The 24,763-nt window shown below is 35.4% G+C and overlaps 1 protein-coding gene across 1 annotated transcript; it reads left to right on the top strand.

Moving 5' to 3' along the window:
* The first annotated feature begins 757 nt into the window (after positions 1-757).
* LOC140136389 (carbohydrate sulfotransferase 10-like) lies at positions 758-24,763 on the top strand. The gene is made up of 6 exons (XM_072158114.1): positions 758-899; positions 6,469-6,536; positions 8,805-9,663; positions 18,083-18,150; positions 21,607-21,879; positions 24,737-24,763. The coding sequence occupies exons 1-6, from the start codon at positions 758-760 to the stop codon at positions 24,761-24,763; spliced, it is 1,437 nt and encodes a 478-aa protein (XP_072014215.1).

Raw genomic sequence — 24,763 nt, 5'->3', positions numbered from 1 at the left:
TTCCTGACTAGACTATTATACATTCTAGAAATAAATTGTTCTACGGACATCTAGTGGTTCTATATAACTTCTGCATAACTTCTTGACTTCTTTTTGTACCAACAACAAGCTTGGAATGATCAGCAATATTCTCTTTCTGTTTTTATTACATCAGTAGCGATCAGCAGAAGGCCATGTAGGCATGTAGGCGATATATAGAATTTATATTCTAGCTAAAGGTATTAACATTTATCCGCAATATTATCCGTGGCTAATATATTCACTATATAAACTACTTCCTCTGCACTTTCCGTAGGAGCCAACTGTCAACTTGTGAGAGTCACAGCGCAGAAGCCGCCCTCACAAACTTTATAAGGCCTAAAAAATAGCTTGATTGGCGTAACATAAAAATAACATAGAGTAGGTCGGTCGGCATTTTTTTTTACACACACATTTTAAGCTCTAAATGTTAATGATAACGGCTTTGGAACTTTTTTCTTTCTTTTTAATTTTTTATTTCATTTATTTATTTATTTATTTTTGCTCGGGCCTATTTTTAGCGTCGGTCGGGTTGCGCCAATCAAACGTTTTTTAGGCCTAATCACGATTGAGACGTAATATAATTTTAGGTAGGCCTATAGCATACTTGCACGTATCTTGAACTTGAATCGTACAAATAATAATTATTATAGGGTATGATTTCATGCATGACAGTGGTGACACATTTTCTTCAAAATATTTTTCATAACATTGTATGCCAAGGAAAAAATATGACAAAATGGTGACGGTGACACGCTTCAAATCAGTTGGAAATATTAGACGTCTGAAGGTGTTTTTCACACTTCTTATTCTTATCATGCTTATGGGACTTTTATTTCTCAGTTATTATCCAGGCAGTGCAGGAGTGACCAAGTACTACAGTAGGTATAACTTATGAATGAGAGAAAGGGGGAAGGGTACTAGCCTTTGCTTTTGTATCGGGGTATGTTAACCCAAGGGCTAAGACTAAGGGCAAAAGTTGTAGAACTGATTTGTTGGGAGTGGTCGGCCTTTCCTTTCCTTGCTATTTTTTCTTTCTAGTTTCTCTTCATAGAGCCTAAATGCCTGCATGGTTATATAAGCTTTTATGATTGGCTTGAGCATTTTGCTTGAGCCTGGTCCCATTAGGACCCAGTGTGTGTCCATTCGGACCGGACCGACTGGTTAAACAAGGCGAAAGAAAGAGATGGGTTACGGACGGCATAATGAAGTCGTCAACGAGCAGCGTACTTCGGGTATAAATGCGCTTTTATAAATACTCACGTGACCAGATGGCCAGTACCATATTTGCATTACGTCATTGAAACTCACTGTCAATCACTGAAATGTCGACCATTGAGGGAGTGGCTACAGTTGTGACCTTGTTTCATGGCTAGCGTTGGCAAGGATTATTGATATTGAAGGAGAAGCAATAGATTACGTAACATATTATTCCTTTGATGCCGATTTGATTTGACAATAGGCTATTCATAAAAGTGGTACCATTGTTTCGAACAAAGGGGTTCCGCCATGCCATTAAATTGGATAGTGATCCATTAGTGATCCGTTAGTTGTCCAATTGAACAACACAACACCAGTTTGGTGCAGAGTGGGGACCCAGTAGTCCTAATGGCCGAATGAATTCTGACTATCACTTGGCTCGTTGGATTCGACTATAGTAGGCCTACTGAATAATGGTAATCGCGCGTATAGGCCCTACGTGTAACATGTATAAGGATAGGCATATGAGGGGCTGTTATTTTCTTCTTTTGGGTCATGAAGATGTCTTTGACCGGAGTCAATTTTTTCATGACCCCCCGGTCGACCCCATATCTCGCGTTGAAATTTTTATGCCCACCCCCCCCCCCTTTCCGCCCACAGAGACTCAAGAAACATTATTCATTGTTGGAATCATCGTTGACTAAGGTATGGCGACTTGTAGATTCAGGTGCGTATTTATAAAAGCGTATTTATAATATACCCGAAGTACACTGACCAGCGAGGGGCAAGGAGACCCTATAGTGTTGTACCTGATTTGTCCGGTTGTTGTGACGAGCATTCTTGTCGGTAGCGTACTGTAAGTGGCGTCCGTTAATTTACGATCATTTTTTACAGTGAACATATCAACCGGGGACTGATTTTTATATCCAAATACTGGGGACCTCCGCGTCGCACTCTCAAATACATATATATTAGGCTGTCTGCAGTCAATTGCACATGTCAGCTAAACGGGCGGTTGTAGTAACGTCCACGTTTCATAAAAACGTCCGCTCACACCCCATTACACCAGAATTATTGTGGGGTCCAGCATTGGGTGTATAAATAGACCAGCCAGTGGTTCATTATCCTCTTTAGGGTTGCTAACTCAAGAAAATTTGATTTTTCGTCAGTTTTTGTTTTCAACTTGACCGATTTGGGGTCAAACACCACGCATGAGTAAATTTGGCTAAAAATGCGATTTTTATCAAAAATGCTCCTTCTCCTACAGATTACATCGTACAGTCATGAGATTTGGACAATGACCTTGGCCTATAGGGTGTACTCAGATTTGTGGTCAAATGTCATTAAGGGGGTATTTGTTTCGAACAAAGGGGTTCCGCCATGCCATTAAATTGGATAGTGATCCATTAGTGATCCGTTAGTTGTCCAATTGGACAACACAACACCAGTTTGGTGCAGAGTGGGGACCCAGTAGGCCTAATGGCCGAATGAATTCTGACTATCACTTGGCTCGTTGGATTCGACTATAGTAGGCCTACTGAATAATGGTAATCGCGCGTATAGGCCCTACGTGTAACATGTATAAGGATAGGCATATGAGGGGCTGTTATTTTCTTCTTTTGGGTCATGAAGATGTTTTTGACCGGAGTCAATTTTTTCATGACCCCCCGGTCGACCCCATATCTCGCGTTGAAATTTTATGCCCACCCCCCCTTTCCGCCCACAGAGACTCAAGAAACATTATTCATTGTTGGAATCATCGTTGACTAAGGTATGGCGACTTGTAGATTCAGGTGCGTATTTATAAAAGCGTATTTATAATATACCCGAAGTACACTGACCAGCGAGGGGCAAGGAGACCCTATAGTGTTGTACCTGATTTGTCCGGTTGTTGTGACGAGCATTCTTGTGGGTAGCGTACTGTAAGTGGCGTCCGTTAATTTACGATCATTTTTTACAGTGAACATATCAACCGGGGACTGATTTTTATATCAACAATACTGGGGGACCTCCGCGTCGCACTCTCAAATACATATATATTAGGCTGTCTGCAGTCAATTGCACATGTCAGCTAAACGGGCGGTTGTAGTAACGTCCACGTTTCATAAAAACGTCCGCTCACACCCCATTACACCAGAATTATTGTGGGGTCCAGCATTGGGTGTATAAATAGACCAGCCAGTGGTTCATTATCCTCTTTAGGGTTGCTAACTCAAGAAAATTTGATTTTTCGTCAGTTTTTGTTTTCAACTTGACCGATTTGGGGTCAAACACCACGCATGAGTAAATTTGGCTAAAAATGCGATTTTTAAAAAAAATGCTCCTTCTCCTACAGATTACATCGTACAGTCATGAGATTTGGACAATGACCTTGGCCTATAGGGTGTACTCAGATTTGTGGTCAAATGTCATTAAGGGGTATTTGTTTCGAACAAAGGGGTTCCGCCATGCCATTAAATTGGATAGTGATCCATTAGTGATCCGTTAGTTGTCCAATTGGACAACACAACACCAGTTTGGTGCAGAGTGGGGACCCAGTAGGCCTAATGGCCGAATGAATTCTGACTATCACTTGGCTCGTTGGATTCGACTATAGTAGGCCTACTGAATAATGGTAATCGCGCGTATAGGCCCTACGTGTAACATGTATAAGGATAGGCATATGAGGGGCTGTTATTTTCTTCTTTTGGGTCATGAAGATGTCTTTGACCGGAGTCAATTTTTTCATGACCCCCCGGTCGCCCCCATATCTCGCGTTGACATTTTTATGCCCACCCCCCCTTTCCGCCCACAGAGACTCAAGAAACATTATTCATTGTTGGAATCATCGTTGACTAAGGTATGGCGACTTGTAGATGTCAGGTGCGTATTTATAAAAGCGTATTTATAATATACCCGAAGTACACTGACCAGCGAGGGGCAAGGAGACCCTATAGTGTTGTACCTGATTTGTCCGGTTGTTGTGACGAGCATTCTTGTGGGTAGCGTACTGTAAGTGGCGTCCGTTAATTTACGATCATTTTTTACAGTGAACATATCAACCGGGGACTGATTTTTATATCAACAATACTGGGGGACCTCCGCGTCGCACTCTCAAATACATATATATTAGGCTGTCTGCAGTCAATTGCACATGTCAGCTAAACGGGCGGTTGTAGTAACGTCCACGTTTCATAAAAACGTCCGCTCACACCCCATTACACCAGAATTATTGTGGGGTCCAGCATTGGGTGTATAAATAGACCAGCCAGTGGTTCATTATCCTCTTTAGGGTTGCTAACTCAAGAAAATTTGATTTTTCGTCAGTTTTGTTTTCAACTTGACCGATTTGGGGTCAAACACCACGCATGAGTAAATTTGGCTAAAAATGCGATTTTTATTAACAATGCTCCTTCTCCTACAGATTACATCGTACAGTCATGAGATTTGGACAATGACCTTGGCCTATAGGGTGTACTCAGATTTGTGGTCAAATGTCATTAAGGGGGTATTTGTTTCGAACAAAGGGGTTCCGCCATGCCATTAAATTGGATAGTGATCCATTAGTGATCCGTTAGTTGTCCAATTGGACAACACAACACCAGTTTGGTGCAGAGTGGGGACCCAGTAGGCCTAATGGCCGAATGAATTCTGACTATCACTTGGCTCGTTGGATTCGACTATAGTAGGCCTACTGAATAATGGTAATCGCGCGTATAGGCCCTACGTGTAACATGTATAAGGATAGGCATATGAGGGGCTGTTATTTTCTTCTTTTGGGTCATGAAGATGTCTTTGACCGGAGTCAATTTTTTCATGACCCCCCGGTCGACCCCATATCTCGCGTTGACATTTTTATGCCCACCCCCCCTTTCCGCCCACAGAGACTCCAGAAACATTATTCATTGTTGGAATCATCGTTGACTAAGGTATGGCGACTTGTAGATGTCAGGTGCGTATTTATAAAAGCGTATTTATAATATACCCGAAGTACACTGACCAGCGAGGGGCAAGGAGACCCTATAGTGTTGTACCTGATTTGTCCGGTTGTTGTGACGAGCATTCTTGTCGGTAGCGTACTGTAAGTGGCGTCCGTTAATTTACGATCATTTTTTACAGTGAACATATCAACCGGGGACTGATTTTTATATCAACAATACTGGGGGACCTCCGCGTCGCACTCTCAAATACATATATATTAGGCTGTCTGCAGTCAATTGCACATGTCAGCTAAACGGGCGGTTGTAGTAACGTCCACGTTTCATAAAAACGTCCGCTCACACCCCATTACACCAGAATTATTGTGGGGTCCAGCATTGGGTGTATAAATAGACCAGCCAGTGGTTCATTATCCTCTTTAGGGTTGCTAACTCAAGAAAATTTGATTTTTCGTCAGTTTTTGTTTTCAACTTGACCGATTTGGGGTCAAACACTACGCATGAGTAAATTTGGCTAAAAATGCGATTTTTATCAAAAATGCTCCTTCTCCTACAGATTACATCGTACAGTCATGAGATCATCAAAGGTCAACCAAAGGTCAACAGAGGTTAAATTTCTAAGTTTCTCCAAATGAAAATTTGTATAATGTGATGTTGATACGCTTCAAAACATGATAGAGGTCATTTCAAGGTCATCAGAGGTCCACTAAGGTCAATTGTTTTATTAGATAGATGGTTATTAAACTTAGGCTTAGTGCCTACATTTTTCATGAAAAGGCGATTTTGTCGAAAGTCATTTCAAGGTCATCAGAGGTCATTTCAAGGTCACGGCCGAACTTCGTGGTCTTACAAGACCGCAACATATCTAGTTTTAAACTACATTCCGTCACCCGTGTTACACGTAGACAAAAGAATGATGAAAGTTTACAATATTACAATATAGCATCGATTTTAAGCGGCTTTAATCCACCAAATTGGGCATTCACAAGGGGACCCAGTAATGGCCGAATTTATTCTGACCATCGCTTGGATCGTTGAATTCGTCTATAGGTTAATGAAAAAACCAGTAATGCACAGTCAAATGGTATTAATTAAACGTAGACCTATTTAGCACACATTTTCAATTAAGCTTTCACATGAAAATTCTTGAGAATTTCCAAGTATGTCATTGGTGGTAACGATATTTCCCACCTGGTTTAGTTGTGCATGTGTCACACACACAAAATTACCAGCATTCCAAGTAGGCCTACTTGTCAATGTAAAATTATGAAACATGAACTTGATCCATGGCGTTGTCTTTTTTAAAGATATTACTTGTTTTTCTCTTTAGCAGTTCGCCCTACCGAGAAGAGTACAAGATATCACGCAATCTCTCATATGGATCCTCAACTTCAAGGGCAGGTAAGTATTGTGGCCTTAATGCTGAGTTCAATAGGAGTATTATAGGGGCCTACTGTATACGGTATTCGCTATACGCTATTCGATCAGGCGTGTATAGACGAATCCAACGAGCCAAGTGATGGTCAGAATCCAGTCGGCCATTATTGGGTCCCGTCTGCACCTAACTGGTGTTGTTACTGCCCAATTGTCTATGACAATGACAAAGGTAGCAAAATCTGAATTTTTATGATTTGTACGATCGTCTGCAGGTGAGCAAATCACTGAATGGGCCTTTAATGGAACTTACCGGAACGAAGGGTGGCGAGTTGTAAAAGTTATAGGTTTTAAGTCAGTGGGTTATGGGTATGTTCACATTTTTCCCCATTTTGAAGAAAATATTTTGTTATGGATGGTTAGAGGAAATATCAAATTTACATAGGAAATAGTTAGTTACTTTATCACAAATATGTGGGTTTTTAAAAACAAAGAAACAAATTTAAGGGTAGACGAGGTATTGTTGGTCGACGCAACCAAAAATCGATCTCCATTATGAATCAATATATTATGAAAAATAACACTTTGGTGTTTTGCAAAAGTTCATTCCACAAATCATATACTCTGAAAACTTGCTTAATTTATTGTTAATGAGTTATGCACGTTTTACAAAAGTGTTGTTGTTTCAGTCCTCTTTACAACATAACTCAAGATCCACAGAATCTACAAAAGTATATCTGTGATATTTGAATTCTTCTACACGCTCGCTCTGAATTGAGCAATGCAATTTTTGCTAAAGCTCACTACCATTCGCAAGATGCTGTGAACTACCAAATCGCAACAGTTTAAGGTTATACGAGGTATTGCACGTTTTACAAAAGTGTTGTTGTTTCAGCCCTCTTTACAACATAACTCAAGAACCACAGAACCTACAAAAGTATATCTGTGATATTTGAATTCTTCTACACGCTCGCTATGAATTGAGCAATGCAATTTTTGCTAAATTGTTGTTAACAGTTTAAGGTTATACGAAGTACGTTTTACAAAAGTGTTGTTGTTTCAGCCCTCTTTACAACATAACTCAAGAACCACAGGACCTACAAAAGTATATCTGTGATATTTTGTTATGAGACACACATCTGAGTTACCAAGTTACAGTAAACAAAAAAATATGCAGGTGTTATGGCGCTATTTTCTTTCTATATTTCATCATTTAAATATATCGCTCCGCGGTCTTCCTCTCATCAATCATGCTCGCCTAAGACATTGGTAGTCGACAGCTAGTCATTGAAGGAGACAGACCGCACGCGTATTCAATCCGTAATCTATATTATGTTGTGATACTTTGTTGATTTGATGATGCGGAATTAAAGATTATTGTGAAGTTATATTTTGTTATCCGTCTATTTCTGTTCGAATATTCAGCGAGTCTTTCCCCGTCTAACTGTGAGATCCATTGGCCACGTATCTGGTATGAGTTCTAAAACCAAATAACTAGTGGATTTCATATCAGTTTAGCTCCATAACACAGGGCAAAAATGATACACTGAGAGGTATTCATGAAAATCATACATTTCGTAAGCTTTTAATGCTTTTCTCTGTAGTCTTGTGTGGCATCCTTTACGCGCCTTCCTAAACTTTGATGTAATTGTCAATGTCCATGTTTCTGCACCATACATCAGGACTGATTTAACTGCCATGACTGTAGTGGTGAAATCCTTGAGTGTTTGTTTATAGGTTTCTAGGCAGGCTGCTCTTCCATGTCTTTCTTAAGCTGTTGCTGCTTCCATGCTTGGGTTTTCCGGATATTGAAGTTTTTTAACTACCACCAATCCAAGCCCCTCATTCCAATTTGTAGCAAAAAGGTTTAATTTTTTCATTTCAATACATGGATTTTAAAAAAACGCATTTCGCATTTGACTTTTAGACCTGCTACAGGAAACAAGCATGCTGTTTTTAGCCAAAGTGCGTCCAATAGTCGCCACGAGTTTCTTTGATAATCCATGGTCTTAGAATGTCCAGAAAAATACAGCACTACCATTCCGATTGTTCGGTTAAAATTAACTGATTGATGATTGATTGATTGATTATTTGATTGATTGATTGATTGATTGATTGATTAATTGATTGATTGCTCGATTGAACGATTGAACGATTGCTTGATTGATCGATTGAATGTGTTTTATATAAAATGCTAGAATAATTAATCGATTGATTGATTAATTGATTGATTGATTGATTGATTGATTGATCGATTGATTGATTGATTGATTGATTGATTTTTTTCTTCTACAGCAATTTTGTGATGAGGAATGCCAGTGGTTGCAGTTACAATCCCGCCGACGAGAAACTCTTCTTCAAGCATGTGCAGCTTACAATGAAACCTCACCCAACAACCTGAAACAGTGGCTTATGGATCACCTACACGTGGTGCTGTTCCTCTGGGTGTCCGATAAACATAAAGCTCTGTATTGTAATGTACCCAAAGTAGCTAGCAGCAATTGGAAGAAAGTCTTCTACATTTTAAACAAAGGAGAGGCTCCCTATAACCAATCATTTATCAGCAATGTAATGTCAATGAATCAGCATATCCACGATTGGAGACCAACGCGCATGTCACCTGACGATGTTATACATCGGTTAAAAACTTACACCAAATTTATCATAGTGCGAGAACCGTTTACACGAGCGTTATCGGCATATCGGGACAAATTCGAAGATAACCAAAATAAAAGATTGTGGCAACATTGGATGTATAATATGTATTTACATGTAACGAACCAATCAACGTGGCCAGAGTTTGTGCAATTTGTAAGTCATACAAATGCAAAATTTAAATACCAGTGGTTTTATGGTGGACATTGGCAGCCGATCAATGAATTGTGTTTACCGTGTCAAATAAACTATGATATCATCGGTAAACTTAAAACTATGGACACTGATGCCAAATTTATATTGAAGAAATTAGGCGCACCTGAATTAGAAAGTGTTGTTTCGACAACTGCGGGTCATGAAACTAACAGTTCTAATGCCGATACACAGCACACATACATGAATGAACTTTCTGTGGGGGATGTGAATCTATTGGAGCAAAAATATGAGAAAGATTTTAAGTTATTTGGATATAGTAGGTTTACCCAGCAAACACAAAAACGTTTTAAAAACGTTTTAAATAAGTTATATTCTTGGTTTTGGCTTAGATAAAAACGTTTTAATAACATTTAAATGTCGGGTTATATAAAGGTCATGAAAATGTTTTAAAACGTTATTGAAAATATTTTGGGCAAACATTTTTGCAAAATATTTTTTCAACCCCAAAATAACATTCTGTTTAGAATGTTTTATATCAAGTTTTCAAAAATGTTTTTGGAATGTTATTAAAACGTTTTTATACCCTTTACTTTTTCTGTAAAACATTTTGTGTTTGCTGAGCAGTAGATTATCAAAAAATGTTTTTTAAGGTTATGAAAACGTTTTATACTCTTAATATACCCTTTATATAACCCGACATTTAAACTTTTTCTGACAACCTTTTATAACCTTTTCTGAATGATAACGAAAAACTTTTGTGTTTGCTGGGTAGTTATGTTCAGAATTGAACTGATTTATTTAAAACTTATTATAATTTTGTGAATGTTTTATACATCATCTTTGAAAGTCATTGCTATACGAAGGAATTTAAATATAAGTATTAATTTATAGCATTTCAGTTATGGTATTCCAAAGCTAGGTCTGTGATTGGCTAAATCTTAGAATAATCCATTACTTGACCACCAATTTAAAAATATAAAACATACCTTTGCCTTGAAATTTGGTCAAGTGTTTGTAATGTGTTCTAATGTATTGTATAGTGAAACCGCCCTCTAATTTGCATAATTAATGAGCTAATCTACATAGATGCTAATTAATTATGCAAATATGCAAATTAGAGGGCGGGTTCACTATATAATATATTAGAACATATTAGAAACACTTTGACCAAGTTTCAAGGCAAAAGTATGCAATATAAAAGTACCCTGATAATTTTATGCATGTATTTTTAGCAAAATATTGGCAAAAATTAACAGTCATTTTAGCTCATTAACTTTATTGATTATTGATAAAAAAAATAATAAGATACAAAGAAATATTAATTAGTTTATTTTGAAAACCGTATAAATGTCCGGTTTGCTTCAAACAAAGGACATATTGATAAGTGTGCTTTGCTCTACTCAATTATTCTGTTTAAAACATCCTAGCACTTTAAATGCCTCGCTTGCAAAAGTTGATTCTCTCGGATGGTGTACAGGCCACAATGGGAGTGACCCCCCGTATCATTCACTAGGGTTGGCCGATGGGAAATCAAAATACATAATGGAAAGAGTAAATTATTTGGATACCAAACATGATACATTTTCCTTCGTTAAAACGACATTCATAACCAATGAAATATGTAAAATGAAAGTATGTAATATGATAATATATAATATTAATATGTAATATGTAGGCCTATATGAAATATGTAATATTAGTATGCAATATTAATATGTAATATCTAATATGTAATATATAATATTAATATGTAATATGTATATGAAATATGTAATATGTAATATTAATATGCAATATTAATATGTAATATGTTACGTAACAGATAATATTAATATGTAATATTAATATGTAATGAAATATGTAATGTAACGTAATGTAATATGTAATTTAATATTAATATGTAATATTTTAATATTAAAATATTACAATATGTAATATTAATATGTGATATTGATATATAATATGTAATATTAATAGGTAATTGATATCTAATATTAATATGTGATATTAATATGTAATGTTAATATGTAATATTAATATGTAATATTAATATGTAATATTAATATGTAATATTAATATATAATATGTAATATAATAATATGTAATATGTGGTATTGATATGTAATATGTAATATTAAAATGTAATATGTAATATTAATATGTGATATTAATATGTGATATTAATATGTAATATTAATATGTAATATTAATATATAATATGTAATATATAATATGTAATATTAATATGTAATATTAAAATGTAATATTAATATGTAATATTAATATGTAATATTAATATGTAATATTAATATGTAATATTAATATGTAATATTAATATGTAATATTAAATATGTAATATTAATATGTAATGAAATATGAAATATGTAATGACTGATGACCCTGTACAGCAAACGATAAAAATTTACCTGTTTCATAATATCCTGAAAATTTGTAAAATTATGAACAAAATTGCTACTACCCCTAAAAATGACCCTTTGGCAGACACCGTGAGATCAGCATGTCACCATGGCAACCATTTCACAATATCTGAATGAAATGCTTAATTTATTTGAATATATAACAGGAACTTCAGATACAATTTTAGAAGTAATGATTACCACTTTTACATTATATTTAATGAATACTTCGGTTAATATTCTCCACCCATGCTAAAAATGGGTCATTTTGGGGGAAAAAACCTGAATTTGATTATTAATAATTGAAAAAGTGAATGTTCTTGTGTTATGAAACTTTCCTAAAATATGCCCTGTGTTATTTAAAAGCACTCTTACCGAAAGTAAAATAGACCATTGCCTGTGATATATAAAAAAGGGACTTTAAACTATAAAATACCAAATATTTGCTCAAATTGTCCCAGAATGCCTCATTTAGACCTAAAATGACCATGGCCAGTTTATGAGCAAAAAGATTTAACATAAATATATTTAAAACAATCATCTCATATGTCCTGAAAATTTCATAGGCATTGAAACTAAATTTGTAAAATTATGGACAAAATTGCTAGCCCGTGGTCAAAAATGACCCCTCGGGTGCACACCATGAATTTACAAAAGTGAATATAACAAAAACAATTTCCTCATGACAATCAAGCCCAAAGACTTGTACTAAGACTAATTCCAGTTAAGCATTCTAATTTTGGGAAAAGACGTGTTTCATTTTTAGAACTAATCATTTGATTATAGTAACACAAAAAAGTGATACTTTGAGCAAATACTCAAGTGCTTAGAATTGTTCAAATTCTTTGATTTTTGTGGCTGCATTGTCAGAAAACATGCCAAAAATGCATGTTTTTGGCTCTTTTTCACGAAATTAGTAAAATAGTGAACTTTTTCTTTTTTTCTCCAGTTAGTACTAAATGAATGATTAGGATTGAGATCATTGAGTGTCATTTGGCAGAACTTGATAATATTTTTTAATCCCAAAAAATTAGTGCTGTATTTTTCTGGAATGGTGAGAAGGACGAGGATGTGTCTAAAAATAATCAGAATAGTGCATGTTGACATTATAGAATAAAGTTCTAACATTTAGGTTGAAGACCCGGGGTTGAAGGTTGTCGGGGAAGGTTGCTGATAAACTTTTGTCAAAATGGGTCATCATTTCGCGAAAACGTATCATTTTTACCATGACGAATAAGCAGATCGCGACTAGCTGAACATGGATTTAGACCTGTTTTTAAACACTTGAAAACAAACTGTATGTTCTATGTTCTGTAGGTTCTATGTAACTTCTACACAACTTCTTGGCTTCTTCTTGTACCAACAACAAGCTTGGAATGATCAACAAGATTCCCTTCTGTTTTTTCACGGCAGTGAAATGATGCCACTGCACCCACATCTCATATGCACAGTTTATCCCTTACATACCCTGTGTCTTGAATATCTATACAGCACAACAACCATGTGCTTTAAGAGGCTAGGAAATATTTCCTAATATCTCATACCCTAGTTTGTATGCCTTTATCTAATCTTGCCCAACATGACAACTTACTATTAGCACTTAACCTAGCCAAGAGTCTATCCAGCGTAGGAATTTTTTAGCCTTTTTAGAAACATGTTTGTAATTGGCTTATAGCCATCACATGCTGACAATACACATAACTGATTGGTTAATCAAAACTAGCAGGTCGTGGTCAGGTCTCATCACAAAAGGCCTCATCATTCTGTATAGAAAACTGTGTAGCATGTTATTTACTTCAGATAAAGTTCAATATGACTACATTGCACAAAACTAAGTCCATTATCTATAGTTAATTGAATGTTTATTGACTCTTGTAATAACCCATGTGTATAAACCTGTATAATATTGACAAAGACAAATATCTCTGACACCCTGACCCTGACAAAAGCTAGCAATGAGTTAATAAAGAATTCCATTAAAAAAGGAATGGGCACCCAATGTGAGCTTGGTCGTGATGTGGTGAATTTCATGGTCTTTATATTTGGTATTATTATCTCTTGCAAACCTGGTGACACCTCATTACAGAAATCAGACCTGTTGATAGGTTGTAAGAGGAGATAGCCTTTTCCAGGCACGAATTGGGCCATATATAAAGAAAGTTTTGCTACTTTGCAACGCAATAAAAACCTAAATGCAAAATGAGATCCTGTAGGTGGCTCCCGAGGTGGCTTTAAAAAACTAAATGCAAAAATGAGCTTTTTAAAAAATATTGTTTTCCAGAGTCAAGACGCAGGTATCATTATTAAGCCTCATATCACTTATTTATTGTCGAATAAGTGCAGAGTAGGTTAGATATGAATATTAAATGTTAGATCAAAGTACATGTACTATACACTATACACTTGATCCGTGAACTTGTCTTTTTTTTTAAAGACAAATTCTTGTTATTACATCAGTAGCGATCAGCAGAAGGCCATGAAGCCATGTAGGCTATATATAGAATTTATATTCTAGCTAAAGGTATTAACATTTATCCGGGAACATCCGTGGCTAATATATTCACTATATAAACTACTTCCTCTGCACTTTCCGTAGGAGCCAACTTGTCAACTAGTGAGAGTCACAGCGCAGAAGCCGCCCTCACAAACTTTATAAGGCCTAAAAAATTGTTTGATTGGCGTAACATTAAAAAAAATTAGGGTAGGTCGATCGGCATTTTTTTACACCCATTTTAAGCTGTAAATCTTAATGATATAGGCTTTGGAACCTTTTTCTTTGTTTTTAAATTCATTTATTTATTTATTTATTTATTTATTTTTGGCAAAAATAAGAAATAAAGTCTTAGGTCGGGCCTATTTTTAGGGTCGCCAATCAAACCGGGTTTTTTTCTAATCACGATTGAGACGTAATATATTTTTAGGTAGGCCTATAGCATTTTTACTTGCACGTATCCTGAACTTGAATCGTACAAATAATTATTATTATAGGTTATGATTTCATGCATGAGAGTGGTGACACATTTTCTTCGAAATATTTATCATGACATTGTATGCCAAAGGCCCGGCCAAAGGAAATAATATGACAAAATGGTGACGGTGACACGCTTCAATTCAGTTGGAATTATTACCAGTCTGAAGGCTTTTTTCGCATTTTTTATTCTTATCATGCTTATGGGACTTTTATTTCTCAGTTATTATCCAGGCAGTGCAGGAGTGACCAAGTACTACAGTAGGTATAACTTATGAATGAGAGAAAGGGGGACGGGTACAAGCCTTTGCTTTTGTGTCGGGGTATGTTAAAGCCATATTGGGCTATTCCAGAAATTAACGGCACCTACCTAAAGAAGACATGGGATTCCCAATAAGTTTGAGTTTTCCCATGTCTTCTTTAGGGCTAAAAAGCCGTCCTCAGCAATTGCGAGCACCAACATGCGAGGGGGGTATACACCCCCACCCACACACACATTTGAACATGAGAGTCTGTGATCATTATTTTTAGAATCCAATTAAATATTCATAGCTGATTGATCATTGATTATCGGTTATCGACTATCGATTAACACCATCTCAAACGCTGCTTACCAGCGTGCTAAGGTAAGACTGTGATGAAATCCGTAGGCATGATACTCTATGTACTACTGCTGGCTATGATCTGACCTCATTGTTTACGAGGTCAGATCTTAAAAAAGATTAAGATTTTCCAATGTCTTCTTTAGGGGGAGAGCCAAAAATATCTGGATGCGCCCATTATAACATTTCTGTAAAAATAGATATAGGCCTATTTATTTTCCATAAAATGTTAGCTTTTACTGTCAGATATGTCCCTTTTAATTTTGAGCCGAACAAGTGAGGTAAAAGATAGAAAATTGGAATTTACTATTAGCGCCCATGTATGTTACTCCCGCGGTTGTAATACGGTACGATCCTGGGGGTGTATGTGTAACCCGCACGCCGTGTACGTACTGTACATACTTGTTCGACTAATATTTCCATCGTAATAATAAAATACCGGTTCCATAGAATGAAGTCGTCAACGAGCAGCGTACTTCGGGTATATTTATAAATGCGCTTTTATAAATACGCATCTGACCATGGATAACCAATAGGGTTCTTTGTTTATAGAACAAAAAGGTTATTCAGCCAAGATACTGGTTCTTTGTAGAACCTTAAGCTTGAAGAACTTTTAAGGAACCCTTGATAAAGAACCCTTCAAAGGTTCTCAGCAGAACAGAAAAATGGTTTTAGCCAAGAAAATGTTTTTGGAACCTAAAAGGGTGTAACACTCATTTTCACTTTTTTAAACTTTGCGATGAGTCCTTGAATTAGAAATTTCTTAGTCCTATTTAAAGGTCGTGCAGTGGTCAAATGAGGTTGATTACTGGAAATAACCTCACAATTCTCGCTATTCGCAATAAGGGCGCCGCCAGCGGTTTGCGATGTAATCGTGATGTATCATGGGAAAATCGTGATGTATCATGGGAAAAGGTCGACATCCAAGTCCGCGCAATACGAATATTACCATGCTATTACATAGGAACACGTGACAATATTTTTTAGTTTGTCAATATAACGGTATTACACGCAAATCGATAGAGAAAAAATTAATTGTGCACATTTCAAATCACATTATTAAGTATTATTGAGTATCGATTCGCGTGTAACACCTTTATTTTGACAAACTAAAAAATATTGTTACGTGTTCCTATGTAATAGCATGGTAATATTCGTATTGCGCGGACTTGGATGTCGACCTTTTCCCATGATACATCACGATTACATCGCAAACCGCTGGCGGCGCCCTTATTGCGAATAGCAAGAATTCACTATTCCCTGCGTATTTTAATACACTTAAAAGTGTTGTGGTCATCAGAATAATGCTAAACAGGCTCTAGCATTAGGGTTATAATCAGATTTGGCTTAAACATGGGGAGGGATCTATTTTTGGGTCAAAAGGTGTAAAATTTGTAAGTTTATCCAATTTTGATAAAAATTAGTATATGTGATTCTGCTAGTATGATTCAATTATGATGGAAGTCATTTCAAGGTCACCAAAGGTCAAAAGAGGTTAAATTTATAAGTATCTCCAATTTAAATGGAAATTAGTATATGTGATGCACAGTGTAATTTACCCATTACCAACTTCAAAGTAATGCGCCATGTTGCCTTAGCTCCAAAGCTGCAACACCCATATTTATCCAACAGTCAAGTATGTTGAAAAATCACTCATGAAGTTTCATGTTCAATTTTTTCAGGTTCAAATTATTGTTAAATTATTCAAATGCTTATATTTACACCATAATGTATTTGAGAATAAACATTGACTTTGTCACGATAAATTGAAGCTGAGAGTCGAGCAAATTTATCAATGAAAATCCAGCGATGACGTCATTGGGTTAACGATTTTCCGAATGCTGATTGGTTGCTTGCATCACTGTCAGTGATCTGTACATGCACAGTACGGAATGATTTTTCCTAATACACTGTGTAATGTTGATATGATTCAAAACATGATGGAGGTCATTTCAAGGTCATCAGAGGTCCATTAATGTCAATTGTTTTATAAGATACATTCTTATTAAACTTAGTGCCTACATTTTTCATGAAAAGACAATTTTGTCGAAAGTCATTTCAAGGTCATCAGAGGTCATTTCAAGGTCACGGCCGGACTTCATGGTCTTACAAGACCGCAGCATATCTAGTTTTAAATTGCATTCACGTAGACAAAAGAATGATGAAAGTTTACAACACGTTACAATATAACATTATGGCGGTTCATTATATATGTTAAGAAATGAGGTACATTCTAGCGGTACCTCTTTTCTTATCCTAAATAATGTACCGCTTGTCTTGAGTCACTGGAATTCCAGGGTAGTAACTGAATTCCTTGCCTTTTGATACCAGTGTGTTATTATTTTTTGAGAAAAATGCAAAAGTAGTCACAAATTTATCAAGGGATGTAGTACCACCTTCATCCACCAAATTGAACAGTCACAACACCAGTTTTGTGCGGAGGGGACCCAATAATGGCCGAATTAATTTTGACCATCAGTTGGATCGTTGAATTCGTCTATAGGTAAAAGGCCAGTAATGCACAGTCAAATGGTTGGAAGTATGACCTATTTATATAGCACACATTTTTCAATTAAGCTTTCACGTGAAAATTCTTGAGAATTTCCTAGTATGTCATTGGTGGTAACGATATTTCCCACACGGTTTAGTTGTGCATGTGCCACACACACAAAATTACTAGCATTCCAAGTACTTGTCAATGTAAAATTATGAAACATGAACTTCATACATGGCGTTGTCTTTTTTAAAGATATTACTTATTTTTCTCTTTAGCAGTTCGCCCAACCGAGAAGAGTACAAGATATCAACATATCTCTCATATGGATCCTCAACGTCAAGGGCAGGTAAGTATTATAGCCTTAAGGCTGAGTTCACATAGGAGTATATAGGGGCCTACTGTATATACGGTATTCGCTATACGCTATTCGATCAGGCATGTATAGACGAATCCAACGAGCCAAGTGATGGTCAGAATTCCGTCGGCCATTATTGGGTCCCGTCTGCACCAAACTGGTGTTGTTACTGCCCAATTGGGTGGATTAAATCCGCTTAAAAATCGATGTTGAATGGTATTGTGTTGTAAACAGACGGGTGATGGAATGCAGTTTAATATCCCCCAAGGCCACATCATTTCACATTTTAGGTGGGATAGACCTAAGGGGGAACCCAGCTATGGCTGCCATTGAGGTGTAGGAATGCGTGAAAATGGATTCGTCTATAGGTCAGTTTGCCAATAAAACTGAACCTTAGTTTAATCAAATGCTTGTCACATTGCATTCAATGAGGTGCCATAATGTGTGGAATTATACGGAGCCCCCGAAGTGACATGAAAGAAAAAAAACCGACTTAGTAACTCGGCGCGGGAATTTTGAATATCGCATGTTGAGAGATGGCTGTTTTTATTCGTTTTTGTGGTTAATATGAGTTTGTTTTAAATAAAACCATGTAATTCGTGCTTTTAGCTGTAGATATATCTATTATATTCGTGTGACACTCTTTTCGATTTATGGTCCAAATGAAGATAAACCGGATTTTTATAATGAAATCAAAAGACATGTAGAAGAAATAAATAATGCACACTGCATTTTGTGTGGAGATTGGAATTTGGTTCAGGATCCAAAACTGGATACCTCAAATTATATTCGAATAAATAACCCAAAAGCGAGAAAAGTAGTTTTGGATATGAAAGATCATTTTGGACTGATAGATCCATGGAGACTTCACAATCAAAATATTCGTAGATACACCTGGCGTCAGCCAACCCCTTTAAAACAATCCAGACTGGACTTATTTCTTATATCAGAAGAGCTTACAACTTATTATTTAAATTCAGAGATTGAACCTGGATATCACACAGATCACTCTCTTACTAGTCTTTCGCTTGACATGTCATCTATCAAATATGGAAAAGGATTTTGGAAATTTAACAATTTACTGTTAAGAGATCTCGAGTTTTCGGCTAGGGTAAAAGAAAAAATTAAAAGAAGTTAAAATTCAATATGCTGCTTCACCGTATAACTTAAATAGTATAAGTCAAATTCCCCCCCAAGTGAACTTGAGCTGACTATTGACAGCTAATAATATTCTAATAGGCTCAATATGGGATAAGAGTAATGTCCCACCAAAGGGCTTTGACTGACCAAAAATGGACAATAAAATTATTTTTACTTTTGGAGCTCTGACCCCCCAAAGTTGGTCCTGGATGGATGAAGTTGCATTTTGAGGGCCCTATATCTTTTTGTACCGGGGCCCTTGTACCGGGGCCAGCAAAGCTGGCCGCGGTACTTATTAGTTGGATATAAAAAATTGCTGTTTCTAGGCTATGTATGAAACAGAAATTCATAAAGAAAACACGTACCTGAATCAAGTTGTTTTGATGATGATTTATGCTTGTAATGTGTAAACATATAACTTGTGGTTGAACGGATATCAGAAATATTGTGTTGATTTTGCATGGTAAGGTAAAATAGGTATATGTTTTAGGAAAATAATTTTTCTGAATCTAGACTAGGAAGTTTTGCTGGTTCTCTTCACTAGAACACTTATCTTGGCAGGCTATGGGATCATGTGGGCAGACACACCGGGTACCATACATGCTTTGTGTGAGTTCAGTATCTCAGTGTGTTGTATGGTATGTGATCCAATATCTCTGGTGAGAGCTACCTGCTGAGTTATGATGACATATTTAATTTACACATCTTACTCTATTCATGTTCCTAGTGGTTTGTCTGTGGTGGTCTGTTATCTTAATATGTGTTGGATAATTTTCAACTACATGTAACATGTTTGACCATGCAACATGCAGTAAACATGGTAAAAGTTGAATCTCTCACATCGAAGACCTGTAGGCCTATTAATAAATAAGCAAGATCACTGAATATTGGAAATATGTACATTTCCTGGTAACACGATGATGACCAAAAGCTATTGATGCACACATCACCTTCAAATATTTGGGGCTATTTTTATGATGACAATATGTCACAACTAGAATGAAGCTTTAGGGCATAGGTCCTAAGTAATGATTGAATTTTGTTACTATGAATATTATCAGTAAACAGTCAATTCTTGGCTTTAAAGGTGCTATTTTTGGGTTCAGTTTTCGAAAAATAATATTTCTCGAAATTTTGCTTGTTACTTTGTATGCTTAAATTCTCAAAAAACAAAAAGAGCTATGAATGAATTAATATAAGGTGCGAACGTCGGTTGTGTTTTAGGCCACAAGACCATTTAGCAATCCATGCATGTGGGGTATATGTGTAGAGGTATTTGTACCCTAACAGTGTCTGCTTCCTACTCATGCCATCCAAACCTGGTGATAATAATATTTGAGTAGGAGGACATGTGAATTAGCGTCAACTAGGAATAATCCTTTTCACCATGATTACCACCAATCAACCAGTACTTCCCACCATCCAAAATCTCCCTATTTTGCCAGCCAACAATATCACATAATTATCAGAGATTACCCCATATGTTAAATTGCAAGCATCCAACCAAGGCCAATCAATTAGATGTACATCCTTGAATCACAATTGTCATTTTAAAACCATGTCTCGCCTGTCAAATATTACACATTACAAGCATCTTTCAGAAGGATTATTTAATCTTCACATGAAATCATTCCTGTCCCGGTACATCCCTTTTTAAAGGGTTTTTTATTTGCTGATGGCAGATTTGAATTCTACACAAAGAAGTACCCCAGGATACATATTTTAAAAAGTTGTTTGGGTTCCCTTTATACATTTATGCCCCTCCAAACATGCTTAGCGACACATTTTTTACGCTGAACCCCCTAAATTTCAACTTGCTACCACGGGAAAACCAAATGGAGTATGAAGCTCAAATTTTCAGGATTTTACTTTCTCACCAATATCTAGTACCACACAGAAAAAGAAAAAAATTGAAGAGGTGCTGCGGTGCACATCCCTGGAGTTGACATGGATTGCCTCATTTCGCATTTGACTTTTAGACCTGCTACAGGAAACAAACATACTGTTCTTAGCCAAAGTGCGTCCAATAGTCGCCACGAGTTTCTTTGATAATCCATGCTCTTAGAATTATGTCCAGAAAAATACAGCACTACCATTCCGATTGTTCAGTTAAAAATTAACTAATTGATTGATTGATTGATTGATTGATTGATTGGTTGCTCGATTGAACGATTACTTGATTGATCGATTGAATGTGTTTTATATGAAATGCTAGAATAATTGATTGATTTGATTGATTGATTGATTGATTGATTAATTGGTTGATTAATTAATTGATTGATTGATTGATTGATTTTTTTTCTACAGCAATTTTGTGATGAGGAATGCCAGTGGTTGCAGTTACAATCTCGTCGACGAGAAACTCTTCATCAAGCATGTGCAGCTTACAATGAAACCTCACCCAACAACCTGAAACAGTGGCTTATGGATCACATAAACGTGCTGATGTTCCTCTGGGTGTCCGATAAACATAAAGCTCTGTATTGTAATGTACCCAAAGCAGCTAGCAGCAATTGGAAGAAAGTCTTCTACATTTTAAACAAAGGAGAGGCTCCATATAACCAATCATTTATCAGCAATGTAATGTCAATGAATCAGCATATCCACGTACATTCTTACTATTCCGATTGGAGCCCAAAGCACATGTCACCTGACGATGTTATACATCGGTTAAAAACTTACACCAAATTTATCATAGTGCGAGAACCGTTTACACGAGCGCTATCGGCATATCGGGACAAATTCGAAGATAACCAAAATAAAAGAATGTGGCAACATTGGATGTATAATATGTATTTACATGTAACGAACCAATCAACGTGGCCAGATTTTGTGCAATTTGTAAGTCATACAAATGCAAAATTTAAATACCAGTGGTTTTATAGTGCGCACTGGCAGCCGATCAATGAATTGTGTTTACCGTGTCAAATAAACTATGATATCATCGGTAAACTTGAAACTATGGACACTGATGCCAAATTTATATTGAAGAAATTAGGCGCACCGGAATTAGAAAGTGTGGTTTCGACAATAACTACGGGTCATAAAACTAACAGTTCTAATGCCGATACACAGCACACATACATGAATGAACTTTCTGTGGAGGATATGAATCTATTGGAGCAAAAATATGAGAAAGATTTTAAGTTATTTGGATATAGTAGGTTTACCCAGCAAACACAAAAACATTTTAAAAACGTTTTAAATAAGTTATATTCTTGGTTTTGGTTTAGATAAAAACGTTTTAATAACATTAAATGTCGGGTCATATAAAGGTCATGAAAACGTTTTAAAACGTTTTGTATGAAAACACACTACAACAATATTTTTAAAATGTTTTCAAAATGTTGACTATTTTTGCAAACATTTTTTGCCAAATATTTTGTCAACACTTATAATAACATTATGTTAAAATATTTAAACCCAGCAAACACAGAAATGTTCTTAAAATGTCTTTTTTTTTTCAAAACGTTTTAATAACATTTAAATGTCGGATTATGTAAAGGTCATGAAAATGTTTTTAAAACGTTATTGAAAATATTTTGGGCAAACATTTTTACAAAATATTTTTTCAACCCCAAAATAACATTCTGTTTAGAATATTTTGTATCAAGTTTTCAAAAATGTTTTTGGAATGTTATTAAAACGTTTTTATACCCTTTATATAACCCAACATGTAAACGTTTTCTGTAAAACATTTTGTGTTTGCTGGGCAGTAGATTTAAAAAAAAATGAATGTTATGAAAACGTTTTATACCCTTTATATAACCCGACATCTAAACTTTTTCTGACAACCTTTTATAACCTTTTGCGAATGATGTCGAAAACGTTTTGTGCTTGCTGGGTAGTTATGTTCAGAATTGAACTGATTTATTTAAAACTTATTATAATTTTGTGAATGTTTTATATATCTTCTTTGAAAGTCATTGCTATAGGAAGCAATTAAGATATAAATCTAGATTTATAGCATTTCAGTTATTTGCAAAGGGCTGACATGGTATTCCAAAGCTAGGTCTGTGATTGGCTAAATCTTGAAATAATCCATTACTTGACCACCAATCTAAAAATATAAAACATACCTTTGCCTAGAAAATTGGTCAAATATGTATAATGTAATATGATAATATGTAATATATGTATGTAATATTAATATGTATTATTAATATGTAATATTAGTATGTAATATTAGTATGTAATATTAATATGTAATATTAATATGTTTATGTAATATGTAATATTGATATGTGATATTGATATGTAATATTAATATTACATATTAAAGTAATATAATATTAATATGTAATATCAATATGTAATATATCAATATGTAATATTAACATGTTTACTATGTAATATTAATATGTCATATATCAATATGTAATATTAATATTTAATTAATATGTAATATTAATATGTCATATATCAATATGTAATATTAATATTTAATTAATATGTAATATTAATATTGACATTGATGTAATATTAATATGTAATATGTAATATTACTATGTAATGAAATGTGTAATATGTAATGAAATATGTAATATGAAATATGTAATATATGTGATGCGATCAAGCAAAATCTGTCGGAACTCGGAAATATTAAATTTTCAGTTTCTTATAGGATAGTAAAAAACATTTACAAAGCTGTATTTTGCAGAAACCCCCATTAAAATTGAACAACCAGTACCAAAGATACGCGCAATTAAAACTTTCCAAAACAAAAGGAAAGAAAAGGAAATATTTCCTTTGTTTGGCAATATCTCAAAATCAATATTTCCGAGTTCCGACTGATTTTGCTTGATCGCATCACATATCGAGGGTTGACAAACAGAAGGCCTTAACTCACTTTTGGCCATTTTGAGATTTTGGTACCAAAATAATCTGTAATACCACAGATTCTTAAAATCATAAAGCCTTAACTCAATTCAACTTCCTATTGCATCTATAGCACAATAAATACTTGGTCACATCTCAATGCAAAATATTATTTTACTCATTTTTCTCAAAAAGGCACTTTTTGAGTTCAAATTAAGGCCTTCTGTTTGTCAACCCTCGATTATGAAATATGAAATGTGTAATAGGCCTAACTGATTACCCTGTATATCAAGCAATGCTGAACTGTTTCATATATCCTGAAAATTTCATAAACAATGAAGGCGAACTTTAAACATTATTTTAAAAATAAATTAGACAACTCAGTGCCATGCAGCTTAAAGCCATTATTACGAAATGTGTGTTTAATATGGTTTCCCGGTTTTGAGATATAGCACAAAAACGTCATGAAATGCGTGTAAGTTAAGGTATGGGGCGTTTCAGTGACCACTACCTGAACCAACCAATTTCTTTATCAACAATTGTATTTTCCAAAGTATATGGTCTACTCCCAAATCGTGTGTAATATGATGCTCATATTATAACATTCTGGTTTTTTTAGTTGGACTCGGGTATCATACAGTTTTGA

This window comes from Amphiura filiformis, chromosome 16 (assembly GCF_039555335.1).
Source record: "Amphiura filiformis chromosome 16, Afil_fr2py, whole genome shotgun sequence".
NCBI classification, from domain to species: Eukaryota; Metazoa; Echinodermata; class Ophiuroidea; order Amphilepidida; family Amphiuridae; genus Amphiura; species Amphiura filiformis.
The sequence above is the reverse complement of the archived record's forward strand: the minus strand, read 5'-3'. Positions and strand labels throughout refer to the sequence as shown.